Here is a 17,251-nt window from a genome sequence, read left to right as displayed (position 1 = left end):
TGAGAAAACAGAAAAGTCGGGGGAAGAATTCCCACCCATTTTACAGCAAGAGGGTCACAACATTTGACACAAAGGACCATGTTGCCCTGTTTGTAGAATGGTGCTGGGTCCTAAAAAATAACCATTTTATAAAGGCTTTCCTGTGACATCAGTGGATTTGGACTCCCAGCACATTTACAATCAGTTGGGATGACCCCTGGCCCCACCTTATTGACTGTTCTGCTCTGACTCCCCTGCTCCCCACCCACTGCCACTCTGTCCTTGGGGCGCAGTGCAGCGGGAAGGCATGCTGTGTGTCTACTTACAATGCCTCCGACGCCAAATGTGTGTTTCTCCCTCACACCAAACAGTTCTCTAACTTTCTGGGCACTAGCTGGGTGTCCTATAATTCAATTCAGTTCTGACACTAATTACCCACAGGTTAAGGGCTCAGCCCAAGCCTGGGCCCACATCAGATGCCAGTGACAAGTCTCGGGTCCCCAGGGCCCCCACTTCTGTCAGACTTGGCTATAAATTGGAAGTTCCCACAATGCCCTCCTTAGGTCCAATAATTTGGAGAATGGTTCACAGAACTTAGGCAAACACTTTAATTACTATTACTGGTTTGTTGTAAAGGATATAAAAGGTTATGAATCAACAGCCAGATGAAGAGGTACCTGGGCAAGATCTGGAAGGATCCTGAGCACGGGAACTTCTGTCCCCGTGGAGCTGGGGTACGCCCCCCTCCTGCATGTAGATATGATATATATGTAGATAGCATGAAGATAGAGAGCTTCCAGCCCAGAAGCTCTCCAAACCCTGTTGTTTAGGGGTTTTTATGGAGGCTTTATTATGTAGGCATGATGGATTATTGACTCTACCTCCAGTCCCTCTCCCCTCCCTGGAACTTGGCGGGTGGGCCTGAAAATTCCAATCCTCTTACCAGGCCTGGGTCTTTCCGGTAACCAGCTCCCATCCTGAAGCTATCTAGGAACCCGCCAAGAAGGGATTCGTTAGAATAAAAGGTGTTCCTCTCATCTAGGAAATTTCAAAGGCTTGAGAAGCAGTGTCAGGAACCAGGGACAAAGACCAGTTTATGTTATCTCAGAATGTGATGCTGATGAGTATAACCTGGGGCCTCCTCCTTTCTCCTAATTTCTCTGGACTGTGTCCCCTTGGTCAGTGCCCTTTGGCAGGGGTCAACTGCCCTGGCAGAGGGACGCTGTAGCCTGGGCTACTCGCCCTCACCCTGCCTTCCCTGAGTCCCACCGTGCAGTCTGGCCCTGGCCCCTGGCTAACTGCTGTGCCTTCTGGGGCAAATGTGAGCACACGGCGGGGGAGGTGGGGACCTGTGGAGTTTGTCTTTAACAGATATGGGCAGCTGGAATCTCCCTAAGGCCTTTGGGGGCCTCCTGACGGCATGACAGGACCCCGCAGCAGCCCCTGGAAGTGGGCCCAGGGGGTACTGGCTGTGGGACCCTCCTGGTGGGACTCAGGTTTAGACTGGAGCAGTGCCGTGGAGAACACTGCTGTGTGGAGGTCGGGGTGTCTGATGGTGAAGGAGGGCCCTGTTGCATGGAACGACTGTGGTGTGTGTCTATTTTTGTTTTCCTATAGAGTAGGAGGCCGAGATGAGCAGAAAGACATAGGCTGGGAAGGGGTCCAGATCCTGCCCCAGCCTCAGAGGGTCCACGATGGGCCCTGGAGATGGGTTTGCCCTGAGCTGGGGTGGGGCCAGTGCAGAATCCCTGGAGATGGTGGCAGACACCCCCTGCATGGACACTTCCCAGGAGATATATCTCTGGTCTGAGCTGCTCTGGGCCAACGGCTTGGGGCTTGGACAGGGGCCTGGGGGAGGATGGAGTGGTGGCTGGGTGGGGCTGAGTCCAGGGCTCTGATTTGTGGGGTGACAAAGGGGAGTCCTCGTGCCCACTCACAGACGTGTCAGTGTAGGCAGTGGGGAGATCATGGCGGAGGGCTTCCTGGCTCCCATTGGCCCCTGTGACAGAAGTCCCAGCCTGGACATGCCCATGAGGAGGCCCAAGAGCCCCCCTCAGCTGAGGGGCGAGGCTGAGGTCCTGGCTTCTGTGCTGCTGAGCAAGTTGCTGCCCACCTCCTCCTCCCTAGCACCCCTCTGGGCTGGCCTTTCTGCCCTCTGCCTTCAGGGCCTCTCTTGGCTGGGACTGCGTCCCTGAGCCCCGCACAGTGCCAGGGCAGAGGGAGGCCTCTCCCTGGGCCTGGTGGCACCTGAGCCCAGCAGAGCCAGAACCTGAGTGGCAGCTGCGGGGCAGGACTGGGGGCTGCAGTGGGCTGGGAGCCTGGAGCTGCAGGTCTGGTCCAGCTCTGCCGCTGCACGGGGGGCTCTGCCACTTGCCCCCCTGTTAAAAGGAGGGCTTGAACTGAACCACTACTCTGACCTCTGCAGGCTGAGGAATGGGCTGTGACTCCAGCCCCTGTAGAGCTCGTTCTCAGACTGGTGTGGGAAAGCCACGGGGTTTCTGAGGGACGGAGCCCCTGTCCAGCCGCCATGTGTCACCCCAGGAGGCCTCCTTCCTCCTGGATCTTCCTCCCTTTCTCCGTGTGCCCCCAGGAGAGTGTCTCGTCATAGGACAGTCCCACTTCAAGAGCTTTGACAGCAGGTACTTCACCTTCAGTGGGGTCTGCCAGTACCAGCTGGTCCGGGACTGCCGGGACCACTCCTTCTCCATCGTCATTGAGACCATGCAGGTGAGCCTGGCAGGAGCCGCCCAGGAGTGGCTGGGTGGGGTGTGCAGGTCCCATCCTCTGCCGAGCCACCATGGTAAATGTGGGTGCTTCCTTTCTGCAGAGGATGGAGCAAAGGTGAGGACAGGTAGAGTGTGGGGGGTTCCCTGAGGACTGGAGTCCTGGATGGCTTTGGAACAAGAGGCCCAAGGAACAGGAGGACAAGCCAGAGGCTTGCAGTTTTTATAGGAGACTAGGATGGGAGAGGGCACGGGAGCTGGGCAGGGGCGAGGGCTGGCTTAGGGCCTCTCTGTGCGCACCGCCAGGGAGCCCAGGCACAGAGGTTGTTCTGTGAGGTTGGAGCTGTTTGTATGAGAAGGCCAGGGGCTGTCTGGGTTTGGGGTCTCTCTCTGAGTACATGTATCCCAGCACTGCACTGGTGGGGTTGTGGTGACATCACTCTGTGGCCCCTCTTGGCAGTGTGCTGATGACCCGGATGCTGTCTGTACTCGCTCCGTCACCATCCGCCTGCCAAACCTGCACAGCAGCCTGGTGAAGCTGAAGCATGGGGGCGGTGTGTCCATGGATGGACAAGACGTCCAGATGCCCCTTCAGCAAGGTGTGCCCACCCCGCCTCCACTGGGCCTGGTCCAGCTGGCCCTGCAGTGCCCCTCCCCGAGCGGTGCCCACTGCTCGCCTCTTCTGTGGCAGTGTCAGGGAAGGCTGGCAGAGCATCCTTGGTATGTACCTCTGAAAGAAAGGAAGGCTTCCTGGAGGAGGAGGAGGAGCAGAGGAAGCTGGCTGGATGCCTGGAAACGGAGGAAGCTGCTCCAGGCCTGGGGGAGAGCAAAGAGGGAAGAGAGACTCAAGAGGATTTTCACTTGGCCAAAGGGGAATGTTGGGAGCTGGACACTGGTTCTGGTTCCTCTTTGAGGTGGGAAAGCAGCAAAGGCTGATGCTGAGAGGTCAGGAAGAGGGCGGCTGGTGGCGAGTGAGATGATGGTAAGAGGATGTCATGGGGCAAAGCCAGGTGGTCCCCTGTCACCTGTGGGAAAAGCCCACCTGTCTAGTGACTGCCAGGTTGCACTGTGCCCCTTTGCACAGCATAATCCCCACCTTCACCCTCAAAGCTGTGAGTTTGTGGCTCTCAGATTCCTGCCCTCTTCTTCTCCATGACCACTGGCCACCCTGTGGGCCATTGTCACGACATTGTACAGAGTGGGAGAACCTGGGCTCGTGCGCACACAGCATGTCCACGTGTATTAAGGTTGTGTTTGTCCCCTTACGCCTTTCTCCAGGGCAAGAGGTATGCTTCTACCTCATCTCCAGCAAGAGCTGCTGTGCATACAGCGTTCTGCTTTACATACAACATCGCTCAGCCATGAGGACTGAGTAACTCAGCCTGGAAGTGGTGTGCAAGGGCAGAGAGGCCTGGGGCATGCTCAGGCATCGGGGTGCACGGTTCAGAGCTCTTGGCTTCTGGCACCTGCTTAAGCCTAGGACGTAGGAACCTCTTATGCCCTCTTGTGGAAGCAGGGGGAACGGCAGGCCACAGCAGGGACACAGAGGCACCTTTCTAGAGAGCCCTGTTTGCACTTCACCCACCCGATCACCCCATTCCGAGATCCCCCCTTAAGTGTCGTGGACATACCCACCTGCCCCCTACCTCATTGCTTTCATTGTTACCTTCCTTTTTGGATACCCATCTCTCCCCGTGATACATCTAGCTGTCACCACCCTGCCTTCTGCAGATCTCAGCTTAAATCCTGTCCCTACTCTGTTCCAGGTGACCTCCGTATCCAGCACACTGTGATGGCCTCCGTGCGCCTCAGCTATGGGGAGGACCTGCAGGTGGACTGGGATGGCCGAGGGAGGCTGCTGGTGAAGGTAGGCCCCCTCTCGAGCACTGCCCCTTGTAGCCCGGCCCTTACAAAGTGCCCCTTGTGCTCCGGCAGAGTGGCTCTGTGTGGTGGGGGAAGAATTCCTTTCTCCCCAGGCCCTGCACCCCCAGAGTGAGGAACAGGCCTCTCTTGTTTAAGAGAGGCTGGTGTTTGCTGTCTGGATGCCCCTTGTTCGTGGTGGGGTTCGTACTTCTGGGGCTCTGGTACCACACGGGCCTGCAGACTGGGTGGGCTCCTGCAGGGCTGGGAAGGTGGCAGATCTGCTGCCCTGTCTCCTCGCTGCAACAAGGCATGAGCGCAGGGGGTGTCCACACACAGTGCCTGCTGTGGGCAGTGAGGGAACAGCCAGTCTGGGACTCACAGCTGAGACCTCATTTGGCAAACCCCTTCCGGGAGAGCCATCCTGCCGCCTGGGGGGGTTGTGCTGGGAACTGCCAGGTCCCTCCCCAGGCCCCGGGCCTCTGCAGGCAAATGGCCACGTCCCCTTGTTCTCTGCAGTCCTAGAGTAATATTTGGATAACAATCCATATATTTTACAGGGCTTCCCTATATGTTTTACTCCTCTGGAAATTTCCCTAGAAGGTGGGCATTGCAAATAGTCACTGCTGTTTTTATACATGAAGCAACCAAGACTCAGGCACTTTGGGAGGCCTGCCCAGCACTACGCAGCCGACACGTGGCATAGCCAGGCCAGCTCCCCGGGCAGCATCCTGTCTACTACACCACACTCCTCACTTTTTGGGTCTTCAGATGCCTTCGCGGTCTGAAATATTATTGGAGATGCCAAGATCTTTCAGGAAGGTTCTATCTATCAATATTTACCAGACTGGAAACTAAATCAGAGACACTTAAAATATATGTTTGTATTTATGAATTCACTTAAAAATAGCAATAATAAACCCACTACATATTAATATAAACATTTTTTTTGAAAAGTGTTTTCCCAAACAAAAATAAGTAGTGAGAAGAGCACCACTGTTTTACATCTCGGCCAGTTTCTTTAATGGCTTGCTTCACAGAAGACGGCTGTCGTCTCACATCTCCTTCTGCATTCAATCATTTGCAATATTGTATGTCATGAGCTTCTGGAAAAATCCACTGTGCACTCATAAGAAAATGAGGAGGAAAAAGCCAGATAAGGCCTTAGTATTATTATGAAAATAGCTTTGGCCTCATGGACCCCTTGCAAGGGCCTCAGGTACCCCCCTCGCACCCCACAACCCTTCCACACACACACCACGGGTTCCAACACACACTTTGAGAACCGCTGCCTGGATCTTTCCTAGGGTCCTGGGAGGGCCCCTCCTGCATCCCGGGGTCCCGGGGTGCACAGGGCCCTTGTGCAGCCCTGCGCTGGCTGTCCAGGGCATCCCTGATGACGTCCTGGCCTCCTTCGTCCTCATGAGGCCATGTTCTTTCTCTGGTCCTAGAGTCCCTGAGAGAATTCCAAATTAGCCGCATTTTTTTCTTTTTCTTTTTTCTTTTGGTATCATTAATCTAGAATTACATGAAGAACATCACGTTTACTAGGCTCCCCCCTTCACCAAGTCCCCCCGACATACCCCTTCACAGTCACTATCCATCAGCGTAGTAAGATGCTGTAAAATGACTACTTGTCTTCTCTGTGCTGCACAGCCCTCCCCGTACACGCCCCCCCACATTATACATGCTAATTGTAAGGCCCCCTTTCTTTTTCCCCGCCCTTATCCCTCCCTTCCCACTCATCCACCCCAGTCCCTTGCCCTTCGGTAACTATTAGTCCATTCTTGGGTTCTGTGATTCTGCTGCTGTTTTGTTCCTTCAGTTTTTCTTTGTTCTTATACTCCACAGATGAGTGAAATCATTTGGGACTTGTCTTTCTCTGCCTGGCTTATTTCACTGAGCATAATGCCCTCTAGTTCCATCCATGTTGTTGCAAATGGTAGGATTTGTTTTCTTCTTATGGCTGAATAATATTCCATTGTGCATATGTACCACATCTTCTTTATCCATTTATCTACTGATGGACACTTAGGTTGCTTCCATTTCTTGGCTATTGTAAATAGTGCTGTGATAAACATAGGGGTGCATCTGTCTTTTTCAAACTGGGCTACTGCATTCTTAGGGTAAATTCCTAGAACTGGAATTCTGGGTCAAATGTTATTTCTATTTTAAGCATTGAGGAACCTCCATACTGCTTTCCACAATGGTTGCACTAATTTAAATTCCCACCAGCAGTGTAGGAGGGTTCCCCTTTCTCCACAACCTCGCCAACATTTGTTGTTGCTTGTCTTTTGGATGGTGGCGATCTTTATTGGTGTGAGGTGATATCTCATTGTGGTTTTAATTTGCATTTCTCTGATGACTAGCGATGTGGAGCATCTTTTCATGTGTCTGTTGGCCATCAGAATTTCTTCTTTGGAGAACTGTCTGTTCAGCTCCTCTGCCCATTTTTTAATTGGATTATTTGCTTTTTGTTTGTTGAGGTGCGTGAGCTCTTTATATATTTTGGATGTCAAGCCTTTATCGGATCTGTCATTTACGAGTATATTCTCCCATACTGTAGGGTACCTTTTTGTTCTATTGATGGTGTCCTTTGCTGTACAGAAGCTTTTCAGCTTGATAGAGTCCCACTTGTTCATTTTTGCTTTTGTTTTCCTTGCCTGGGGAGATATGTTCATGAAGAAGTCGCTAATGTTTATGTCCAAGAGATTTTTGCCTATGTTTTTATCTAAGAGTCTTATGGTTTCATGACTTACACTCAGGTCTTTGATCCATTTTGAATTTACTTTTGTTTATGGGGTTAGACAGTGATCCAGTTTCATTCTCTTACATGTAGCTGTCCAGTTTTGCCAGCACCATCTGTTGAAGAGACTGTCATTTCCCCATTGCATGTCCATGGATCCTTTATCAAATATTAATTGACCATATATGTTTGGGTTAATGTCTGGAGTCTCTAATCTGTTCCACTGGTCTGTGGCTCTGTTCTTGTGCCAGTACCAAATTGTCTTGATTACTATGGCTTTATAGTAGAGCTTGAAGTTGTGAAGTGAGATCCCCCCCACTTTATTCTTCTTTCTCAGGATTGCTTTGGCTATTCGGGGTCTTTGGTGTTTCCATATGAATTTTTGAACTATTTGTTCCAGTTCATTGAAGAATGCTGTTGGTAATTTGATAGGGATTGCATCGAATCTGTATATTGCTTTGGGCAGGATGGCCATTTTGACGATATTAATTCTTCCTAGCCAAGAGCATGGGATGAATTTCCATTTATTAGTGTCCTCTTTAATTTCTCTTAAGAGTGTCTTGTAGTTTTCAGGGTATAGGTCTTTTGCTTCCTTGGTTAGGTTTATTCCTAGGTATTTTATTCTTTTTGATGCTATTGTGAATGGAATTGTTTTCCTGATTTCTCTTTCTATTAGTTCATTGTTAGTGTATAGGAAAGCTACAGATTTCTGTGTGTTAATTTTGTATCCTGCAACTTTGCTGAATTCCAATATTAGTTCTAGTAGTTTTGCGGTGGAGTCTTTAGGGTTTTTTATGTACAATACCATGTCATCTGCAACATTTTTTTTCTTTTATAAAAACTAAACCTGATGACCACAGACCACAGAACATGTGTGGGAGAGCTTGTCAACCCATCATTTGTAGTTGGAAATGAAAATCCCTCATGCCTTAGCAAGACGGTAACCTGCCTCATCTCGCAGTCATTTGGGTGCAGAGCGAGGCCCTGAACTCTCTGATTCCAGCAATGCCTCCTGCACCCCCATCAGCCACCCCACTCTCGCTGTCATCCCCTGGTCACAGAGAGGGTGATCTTCCCCTGCGCAGTTTCTTCTTAGCTCTGCTGAGCCCTGAATGCCTTGTCTGGGGCTGCTGCCCTTCCCCTCCTCAGGCTCCTGGTCCTTGTCTCCCTGAGGCGACATCCTTCTGTGGAAATGGGGTGCAGGGTGATCTGGGGTTTGGCCAGTTTAGCAAACCTAAGATGATTTAGACAGCGGCAGGGGCCCCGTGGCCTGTGGGAATGTCTCCCTGGTTGGGGCTGGAAAGGAAAGTGTGCATTTGTGGACAGGGCAGGAGGTGGGGCGTGTCACCATGCTGACTGTGGTGGGGTTTGTGGGGCCCCCGGTGGAGGACGCTCCCTGGAGGCAGGACACAGGGGAGCAGCAGGGGGAACACAGTCACCCCGAGAGAGGCTGGGAGCGCTGCCTGGGGCTCCCTGGTTTCCTTCCCCTGATGAAATGTGGATGCCTTGTACCTGGGTGGGTTGGGGGGCTGGCAGGTCAGCCTTAGGCAGAGTGGTGTACAAAAGACCTCTGACAGTCCCCATCCTGTCAGAAGTGTCACTGGTCCCAGATCTCCTGCAGAGAGCAAACGTGTTTTCCAAACCCCTGATCTTGGGGTTATGTCGGACTTGCGTTGGACCCTGGCATCCAGGTCTGGTAACTCTGGGCTGAGCTGATCTCCGAGACAGGCCAGCGGACCAAGGGAATGGATGAAGATGGAGTCTTAGGGAGGGGCAGACGGTAGCAGGGAGCAACACAGGGCTCTGGGGGGAGTGTGCAAAGGGTCTGAGAACGAGGGGGAGAGGATGCTGAGGGTGGCAGAGGGCTGGGAAAGCTCATCACCAAGTTGGCTGTTCTGCTCAGGCCTGGCATTGCGTTTCCGCCTGCATCTGGAGGAGGCGGCAACCACTCACAGATTTATTCAGGCCTTTGTTTAGCCATTTATTCCTTCAACACATATTTATTGAGCATCCACAGGCACCATTCTGGGGGCTGGGGTTACATCAGTGAAACAAAACAGACCAGGACTTTTGCCTCATTTAGTTTCAGTTCTTATGGGGAAAGACAGACAATAAACAAAACCAATAAGTAAATTATATCATATATTAGAAGGCTATAAATCCCAGGGAGTAAGCAAAGCAGAGAAGGGACAGGAAATGCCTGGTCAGGATTTACATTTACATGTGCCAACACTTGATATTTGTAAAGAAGCAAGGAAAGATTACTGCATCCTCTTTCTTTTAATGATATTTCCTTGGGTACGTTTCACATGGGTCTGGAACCTTCCACTAGACGGCTCATGCTGCGTTCTGTGAAGTCAGAGCCGGAAGCTGGAATGGGCTCCGAGGATGACCTTAGGGGCCCAGGCTGGCACGTGAGGGTTTTGGAACTCGGCGGGACAACCGGCCACGTTAACTACGTGCAGGACTGGAGTCAGGCCTCCGGGGCCCCAGCCCCAGCTGCATCTTTGAATCGGGGCCCTGGCAATAGAAGCAGTGGATGCCCCAGCTGTGAAGAGTGAAAGGCGAGCCTATCATGAGTGTGCACTTCGGGCTTAGAAAGCTGGAGAATGAGCAGCATGCTGATGGCCTGGAGTTTGACCCCGGCCCCCCAGTCGCGGCAGGTGCCCCAGCGTCCTTGATGACCCCACCTTCTCCGGTTGCAACCCCCAGAGTCCTCTTTGGCTTATGGCCTTCTCTCTTCAGTGATGCTCAGTGGCTGCATTTCACATACATAGTTAGAAAGGTGCTGTTCTCGATCACCAAGCATGAGCTCTGAAAGGACTGGGGTCATAACTGACTCGGCCTGCTTCTCCTGCAGGTGTGACTGTGGAAGTGCTCGGTAAAGGGGTGCTGACTTTGCACTTGATCCCCATGGTGTCGGGACCCACTGGCCTGGGCATCCCCAGTGACCGGCCAGATCACACTGGGCTGGGGCTCAGCTGGCCACTGTCCCTGCTCTGCCACGACCTCTGCAACCTCGGACAAGTCCCCTTCCTTCTCTGGGACTCAGTGTCTCCATCTTTAAATGCCTAGAGAATCTCCCAAATCCTGCGGGGCACGACTGGTCTCTGACCCAGACGGGGTAGAGTGGGGACATTGCTGGTGGCAGGCTTATACTGCAGTTAGCTCCGTCTCTCCTTCTGCATCTAGAGCTTAGCTGCGGTTTATTAGATTCATACTTGTTTTTTCCCTGGGGAGCGTTGTTGATGAAAATCATCTCAGGAGAGAAGGGAAGCTGGGGCCGCATTGGCAGCTGCCGCTCCAAGGTGGTCCCCCTCTTGCGCAGCTGTCCCCTGTCTACGCTGGGAGGACCTGTGGCCTGTGTGGCAATTACAACGGCAACAAGGGCGATGACTTCCTCACGCCCGCAGGACTGGTGGAGGCCCTGGTGGAGGACTTCGGGAACGCCTGGAAGCTGCACGGGCACTGTGAAGACCTGCAGCGGCAGAGCAGCGACCCGTGTCACCTCAACCCGCGCCTGAGTAATGAGCCTGGGAGGGGGGGTGCACTCGGCAGGGCCCTAAGGTCTCCAAGGCTCCATGCATTCTGGGGGACAGGGCGCCCCCCTCGGGGTGGAGGGGCACTTTGCTTACCAGCAGCCTTCGAATATCTGCATCTGGATAATCTTTTTCATAGTCCCTTTACTGAGCACCCCTAGTGGGCCAAACCCTGGGAAAACAAGAACAGCACATAGTTCCTGCTCCCGGACCTTCTCTGTTGGAGCAGCAGCCACACCAGCTCAGAACTTAATTATCATAACACCCACTGGGGTGATCATGAGCAGATTTATCTGCAGCAAACTTTTAGTCTTGCATTACCTTCTCCATCTTACTCAACCCACCATGGAATTATTTCTCCCTTTGCCAGGGGGTGTGTGCTCTGGAAATGCAGTTTATTATGTGTTTAAGCCGAAAGTAATTAGGAAAGTGTATTGGCTGTGGAAGGAACATTGCAGGTGGGAGAAGGCGTTTGTGCCGGGTGCTGCTGAGCCAGAAGTTGGAGAGGGGGGTCTCAGAGTGGGGGCTGTCATGTCCTCCGGGGTCTGGCACTGAGCGGCTGTGGTGCTCGCCCCCCTCCTTCCCCCAGCCAGATTTGCCGAGGAGGCGTGTGCCCTCCTGACGTCCTCCAAGTTTGAGGCCTGCCACCACGCCGTGAGTCCTCTGCCCTACCTGCAGAACTGCCGCTATGACGTCTGCTCCTGCTCCGATGGCAGGGACTGCCTCTGCAGCGCTGTGGCCAGCTACGCTGCAGCCTGTGCCTGGAGAGGCATGCGCATCGCGTGGCGGGAGCCCAGCTTCTGTGGTGGGTGCCCTTCCTGCCCGCCACCCCCACAGCCCAGCCCAAACACCTTGCATGCCCTGCGGCTCTGCCCACGTGTCCTGTTCAAAGCACTGTCTGTCTTGCTGGTTTCAGAAACCAGCCTGGGGGCATCTGACAAGCAGGGGTTGTGGGAACTGTTCATCTGCAGCCACTTTTCCCTCCCATCTTCCAGCAGAACAGGGTGGTGGGAACTGGCTCTCCCCTAGGACAGGCTCGTTCGTTGGACCCCAGACCCTGGAGGCCTAGAACCTTGGAGTCCCTGCCAAGCAGAGCTGCTGCCACCTACTGTTCAGTACATGCATGGCCAGGCTGAGGAGCCAGTGGGTGCTGGATCCAAGTGGGTCCCTGCACCCCTGTCTGAGGCTGGGCTCCCGGCCAGGGTCAGTGGCCTTGTATAAAGTGAAAGTTGAATGCATCATTGTCCCCTGCTGACTTTAGAGTCTCACTGTGCTCTGTCAAGAGTCCTGGCACTAGGGCTGGTATCTGTCCCACACTCCAGTCCCTCGGGTGGCTACACGGTGTGCTCACTTTGTGGCTGCTCTGGGCACATCTGCCACGGCCCCACATGGCCAGGCAGTGAGTGCTGTAGAGCCTGACCCTTCCTTTTTGAGATCAGATGGGCCCTGCTTCCCTACTAGGTGCCTGTCACACGGAATAAAATGATAGATTAAGGCAGGGTCAATCAAGGAAGGCTTTCTGGAGGCAGTGTTCTCAACCAGGCTTTTAAAAGGCGCTGTCTTAGCACAGAAGTGTCATTCTTATGGTGGAGTAGTAGCAGCAGCACGTAGAAGTGAGGAGGATATTCTGGGAGGGCAAGGGGTCGTGGATATGCTGATTCTCAGGGTGAAGTAGATGTGTTTGGAGATGAAAATGTTGGTGGCCCTGAGAGAAGCAGGAAAATAGGAGCTACGAGGAAGGCTGAAGGGGCTTGAATCATGTCTTTGAAGAGAAGTGTAGCTACGGGAGCCCTAGAAGTGTTGCTATTCGGGTTCAATGAGCCAGCTCATGCTTCAAGCCTAAGCAAGCTCATAAAGGAGGCTCAAAGGCAACAGTAGGGGCCAAAGGGAGCAAGTATGGAGGTGCCTGCAGTGCACCCCCAACACGGGGCGTGGGCCAGCAGGGGTGGGCAGGGCCTCAGACCTTGCTGGCAGCTTGCTGTGACTGCCCTGCTCTGTGCCTGGGCGCCCCCCGCCTCAGAACAGTTCTTCTTAACCTCCCCTGAGAACAGGCCAGGAGGGAACGGGCTGGCCTGCGCAGTGGCAGGGCTGAGGTCTGGCTGGAGACATTCCTGCCCTCCGAGGCCTCACGACAGACACCACAGGAAGTGAGGGGTGCTGGGAAGAGGCTTCCCTGGGGACTTTGAAGGACGTGAAGGATCTGTCTCTAGGGGTTTATATGGAGGTGAACCAGGGCTCCCTAAACCACTAAGTCCATCAGTAAGAGGAGGCCACACCAGTTGGGGACACTCATGCAGTGAGGTCTGACCATTGTCTGTTTTGTGGGGTGCTGTGAGGAGATACGGGGGAAGCATACACATTTTTTTCCCTTGCACATCGGTTACGTTTCCTTTGGGAAGATAAGACCAAGGGATCTTTGAAGGCAGGGACCAAGCCTTCCCATCTCTGCACCCTGAGCCCAGCCCCCAGCAGGCTGTACATTGCTTCTTCTGGGGAGGAAGGCTGCAGGGGGAATTTCCTAGGGCTCCAAGCCAGCTCTGGAGTCAGTCTGTCAGAGAAGAAAGCTCTCAGCTCAGCTAGCTGCCTGTTAACAGGTGGAATGTGCCTTGATCCTGGAACTGTCAGTGGGGTGAAGGGGTTCCTACCTTTGCTGTCCCGCTTGTCCCATCTCAGCCTGCCCTCACTAAGTATTCACCTGACGACCTAGCATCTGTGCAGGTTCAGAAAAAATCGACGTTTAATATGGTGACAGTGCTCCCCTTTCCAGCGGCCCACAGACACCAAGCCCAGGGCAGTTGCAGGGTGGGGTGGGAGGCTGCAGGGCTCTCAGAGGGTCCCCCCACCCCCCACCGCCCAGTTCTGAGGTTCATGGTCATGGCCTCCTTCTACAGCTTCTGTTAAATGCCCTGCCAGTGGGTTTCTGCTGTAGAGATGGATTCTACCTGAGAGGCGAAGCCTTCTGGTGGCCCCAGGGAAGTGTCCCCAGAGCAAAGTTCTCATTTCTCCAGCAAAGGCTGATCAGCAGCAGGAAAGCATTTTGAAGGGTGGCGTGCTCCCCACACCTGCCAGCAAAGAATTTCCCCATCAGGGTGCTCACGAGACAACCATGATCCCAGAAAGTGCGTTGTGTGTTGGCCAGAATCCAGGAGTGCCCTGTCCCCGTAGGCCTAGAGCCTTCTCTGGGACAGCCCCCCCACCCGGGGCCTGCTGGACTGGGGCTGGGAGCCTCCACCTGATTGTGATCAGAAGTATCTTAACCATAATGACAACAGTAGCATGAACACTTACCACGTGTGAGGAGGTGTTTGTTAGCTCACACCACTGTCCCCACGGCCCAGGTGGATAGATATTAGTATATTCCAGTGAGGAAACTGCTCCCAGTCATGTCACTAATGAATGGCAGAACTGGGGCTTGAGCCCAGGAACCAGGGACACAGGGCCCATCCTCCTAGCGACTGTTGCTTTGCTGTACTTCCCTTTGGCTCCTGGGGGCTGGGCCATTTCTCTGTGGGAGGCCAGGGAGAATGAGGGCTGCGGGACCCAGTGCCGCCCACTTTGGTGGGGTGGGTACAGGAGTGTCCCTGCAGTTTGTGACTGTGTGTCCTCAAGAGCACGGCTTCCGAGGAACTGTTTCCTTTTTAGAGCATAATGGTTAAGAGCATGCATGAGTTTCGGTCACAGAGAGCTGGTTCAAATGCCTCCTCTACTTCCTCCTGGGAGCCAGGACCCCAGGAGGCCATTGAGCTTCAGCTCAGTTTTCTCACCTGTCGGGAGGGGATTAGGAGTCTAACTCACTGAGAGGTGTAAAAAGTATAAACCCTGTGTGAAGAGCAGGGTGTTTGTTGCTCCACAAATGGTAGCCCTTCGCTCCCAGTTCTTAATAGTCACAGCTTCAAAAGCCATCTGCTCTGTCCCAGGCTTTGAGACTCCAGCGCGATGCCTCTGGTTAAGCAGAGGTGAAAATGTGTGCATCCATAATAATAGGCCCTGTGAGTATGAAAGTGCCCCTTAGCTCAGAGTAGGAAAGGGAGGTGGTGACCACCCAGGTATAACTGGGGCTCACAGCTGCGAGGGGTGGCACCCCCATCCGAGAACCACAGTCCTTGTCATCTTAATGTGTCCCCTGAGGCTTGCCTGCCCTCCCTGCTCTTCCAGCACTGAGCTGCCCGCAGGGCCAGGTGTACCTGCAGTGTGGGACCCCCTGCAACATGACCTGCCGGTCCCTCTCTTACCCGGACGAGGAATGCAACGAGGTCTGCCTGGAGGGCTGCTTCTGCCCCCCAGGACTCTACCTGGATGAGAGGGGGGACTGCGTGCCCAAGGCCCAGTGCCCCTGTTACTATGATGGTGAGATCTTCCAGCCCGAAGACATCTTCTCAGACCATCACACCATGTGGTAAGTGCAAGTGGCAGGACCAGAGACCTCTGGAATGGCCGAGCTGGAAAGGAAGATGGTCCTCCAAGTCCTTTATTTAATGGGTGGGTAAACTGAGGTCCCAGAAAGTTAGTGACATGTCCAGAGTTGCACAGCAAGTCAGGAGCAGAGCTGGGGTTTCACCCAGGCCATCTGACGCAGGGAACTAGAGCTCTGGGCTGGCAGTAGGAATTCTTGAGCCTTACGGTCGTCTATCCTGTGTTTAGCCCCATTTCCTTGCTCTCAGTCTCAGCTTCCCTGTTCTAGAACAGGAAATGGGTGATCTCCCTGTCCCCACCCCTTTGGCCCCGTCAGTGTTCAGTTTTCTCAGGCTGAAGGATATGAGCCAGAAGAAAATATTCTGCAGCAGCGTTGCCTCAAGGGGGCATTGCTGTCCAGACTAGCTTTATGCACTTCCCTGAAAAACAGCTCCAAATCATGCGAACTTCCTGCAGCCCTTCACTCAGCCCTCTGTCGTGGTAAGTCAGCAGGGCTGTCTTGGTCTCAGATTTGTGTCACATTTGTGACAGGACATTCGTTGGGCCAGCATTGCCTTGGCACTGTTCTGTCCTGTTGGGCTAGAGATGAGCGATCCCAAGAAGCTGGTGGTCTATAGGGAGACTGGTTAAAATGTTCTGGCATGGTGAGCAGGAGGAGTCAGCCCTGGTGCATCCAGCCCCAGCTTCTGTGACTGTCAGCCCTTTGCCACTTGTATCTATTTCCTCCTTCCCTTATTGGCTGGAGTGGCTTAAAGAGAACTTCAGATATTATATCATTTCATCTGAAAATACTTGAGTATGTATTTCTAACAGATAAGCATTAAAAAAAAAACCCTGACCTTCACAAGAATCCACAGTACTTCCTTAATGTCACCTAATATTCCCTCCTTGTTCACTTGTCCTGATTGTCACAAAGTGCCTTTTAATAATTGGTTTGTTCAAGTGAATATCCACATGAGGTCTGCACATTCCATTTAGTGTGAAGCTGTTCTCATCACCCCAGTGAGAGGAATCTATGGTCCCTTCCAATCTCGTGGACCCACAGCAAGGTGTTCACACTTGTGTTAAAAACAGTTATGGTCACTGGGCTTGGACTTCAGAAATATGTGTTGTATCTCCCTTCTAGACTGTGGCCTCCCCAACAGTAGAGACAATGTCTTAGGCCTGATCCCAAGCATCTAACACAGTTCTGGCAAAAAGCAGGTACAATCAATGTCTACTGAGATAAAATAACTGTAATAGTTGGTAGACCCACCCTATCATAGACCTAAAAATTCCTACTCATTCAGAACAGTTTCCACTGGGGAGGAATTGGCGAACTCAATGCAGGAGGCAGCTGTTGAGGGTGAGGCAGACTGAGAGCAGAGGGGGTGGATGATGGAGGAGCGCCTTCTGGGTGGGGCTGAGGTGCAGGGACTGAAACCCACAGGAGAATCACCAGTCACCAAGGTAGGTCCTCTGGGGAAGAGACGATGAGACTGGAGGGAGCTGGGGACCAGCCTTAGGGGTCTTTGAAAGATAGGGTGAGGATGGGTGCTTGGGCAGGAGGCGATGGGGACGTTGGAAGGCGGAGCAGAGAGCAAATAGGACCAACATGTGGCTTTAGGGAGTGGGTTTGGGAAGCTGCATGGTTATGATGGCAGGGAGCTCAGATGGGGGGAAGATGTTGACACAGTCAGATGAAAAGGTGCTTAGGTCCTGGGCCAGGAAACCTCAGTGGACATGGAGAGGGGACAGAAGCTGGGCACTGTGAGAAGGAAGCCGACTGGCAGGTGCTTGGGAGGAGGTTTGTTGGAGGTGGCCTCAGGGGTCTCTACTTGAAAGCTCAAGACAATGATGCCAGAACAGCTGGGGGCTCTTGGTAGGTAGAAGGAAGATACTGAGTGGTTTGGGCTTTGATGACCTGAGTTAACTAAGAAGGTATCTGGTGAGTGACTGGAACCAATAGCTGGAGTTACGGGCTTGGAACGTGAGTGAGAGATTAAGGCTGG

General features: G+C 53.1%; 1 protein-coding gene across 3 annotated transcripts in view; it reads left to right on the top strand.

The window, feature by feature from the left end:
* VWF (von Willebrand factor) overlaps nucleotides 1–17,251 on the top strand; it is a 138,856-nt gene that overhangs the window by 40,575 nt on the left and 81,030 nt on the right. For all 3 annotated transcript variants that reach the window (XM_036910125.2, XM_036910124.2, XM_036910123.2), the window contains exons 11-16: nucleotides 2,570–2,706; nucleotides 3,163–3,301; nucleotides 4,469–4,569; nucleotides 10,637–10,832; nucleotides 11,437–11,652; nucleotides 15,003–15,243. In XM_036910125.2, coding sequence (XP_036766020.2) covers nucleotides 2,570–2,706; nucleotides 3,163–3,301; nucleotides 4,469–4,569; nucleotides 10,637–10,832; nucleotides 11,437–11,652; nucleotides 15,003–15,243 — 1,030 coding nt within the window. The remainder of the gene's footprint in view (nucleotides 1–2,569; nucleotides 2,707–3,162; nucleotides 3,302–4,468; nucleotides 4,570–10,636; nucleotides 10,833–11,436; nucleotides 11,653–15,002; nucleotides 15,244–17,251) is intronic.

The sequence above is a fragment of the Manis pentadactyla genome, chromosome 14 (assembly GCF_030020395.1).
Source record: "Manis pentadactyla isolate mManPen7 chromosome 14, mManPen7.hap1, whole genome shotgun sequence".
In the NCBI taxonomy this organism is placed as follows: Eukaryota; Metazoa; Chordata; class Mammalia; order Pholidota; family Manidae; genus Manis; species Manis pentadactyla.
The sequence above is the reverse complement of the archived record's forward strand: the minus strand, read 5'-3'. Positions and strand labels throughout refer to the sequence as shown.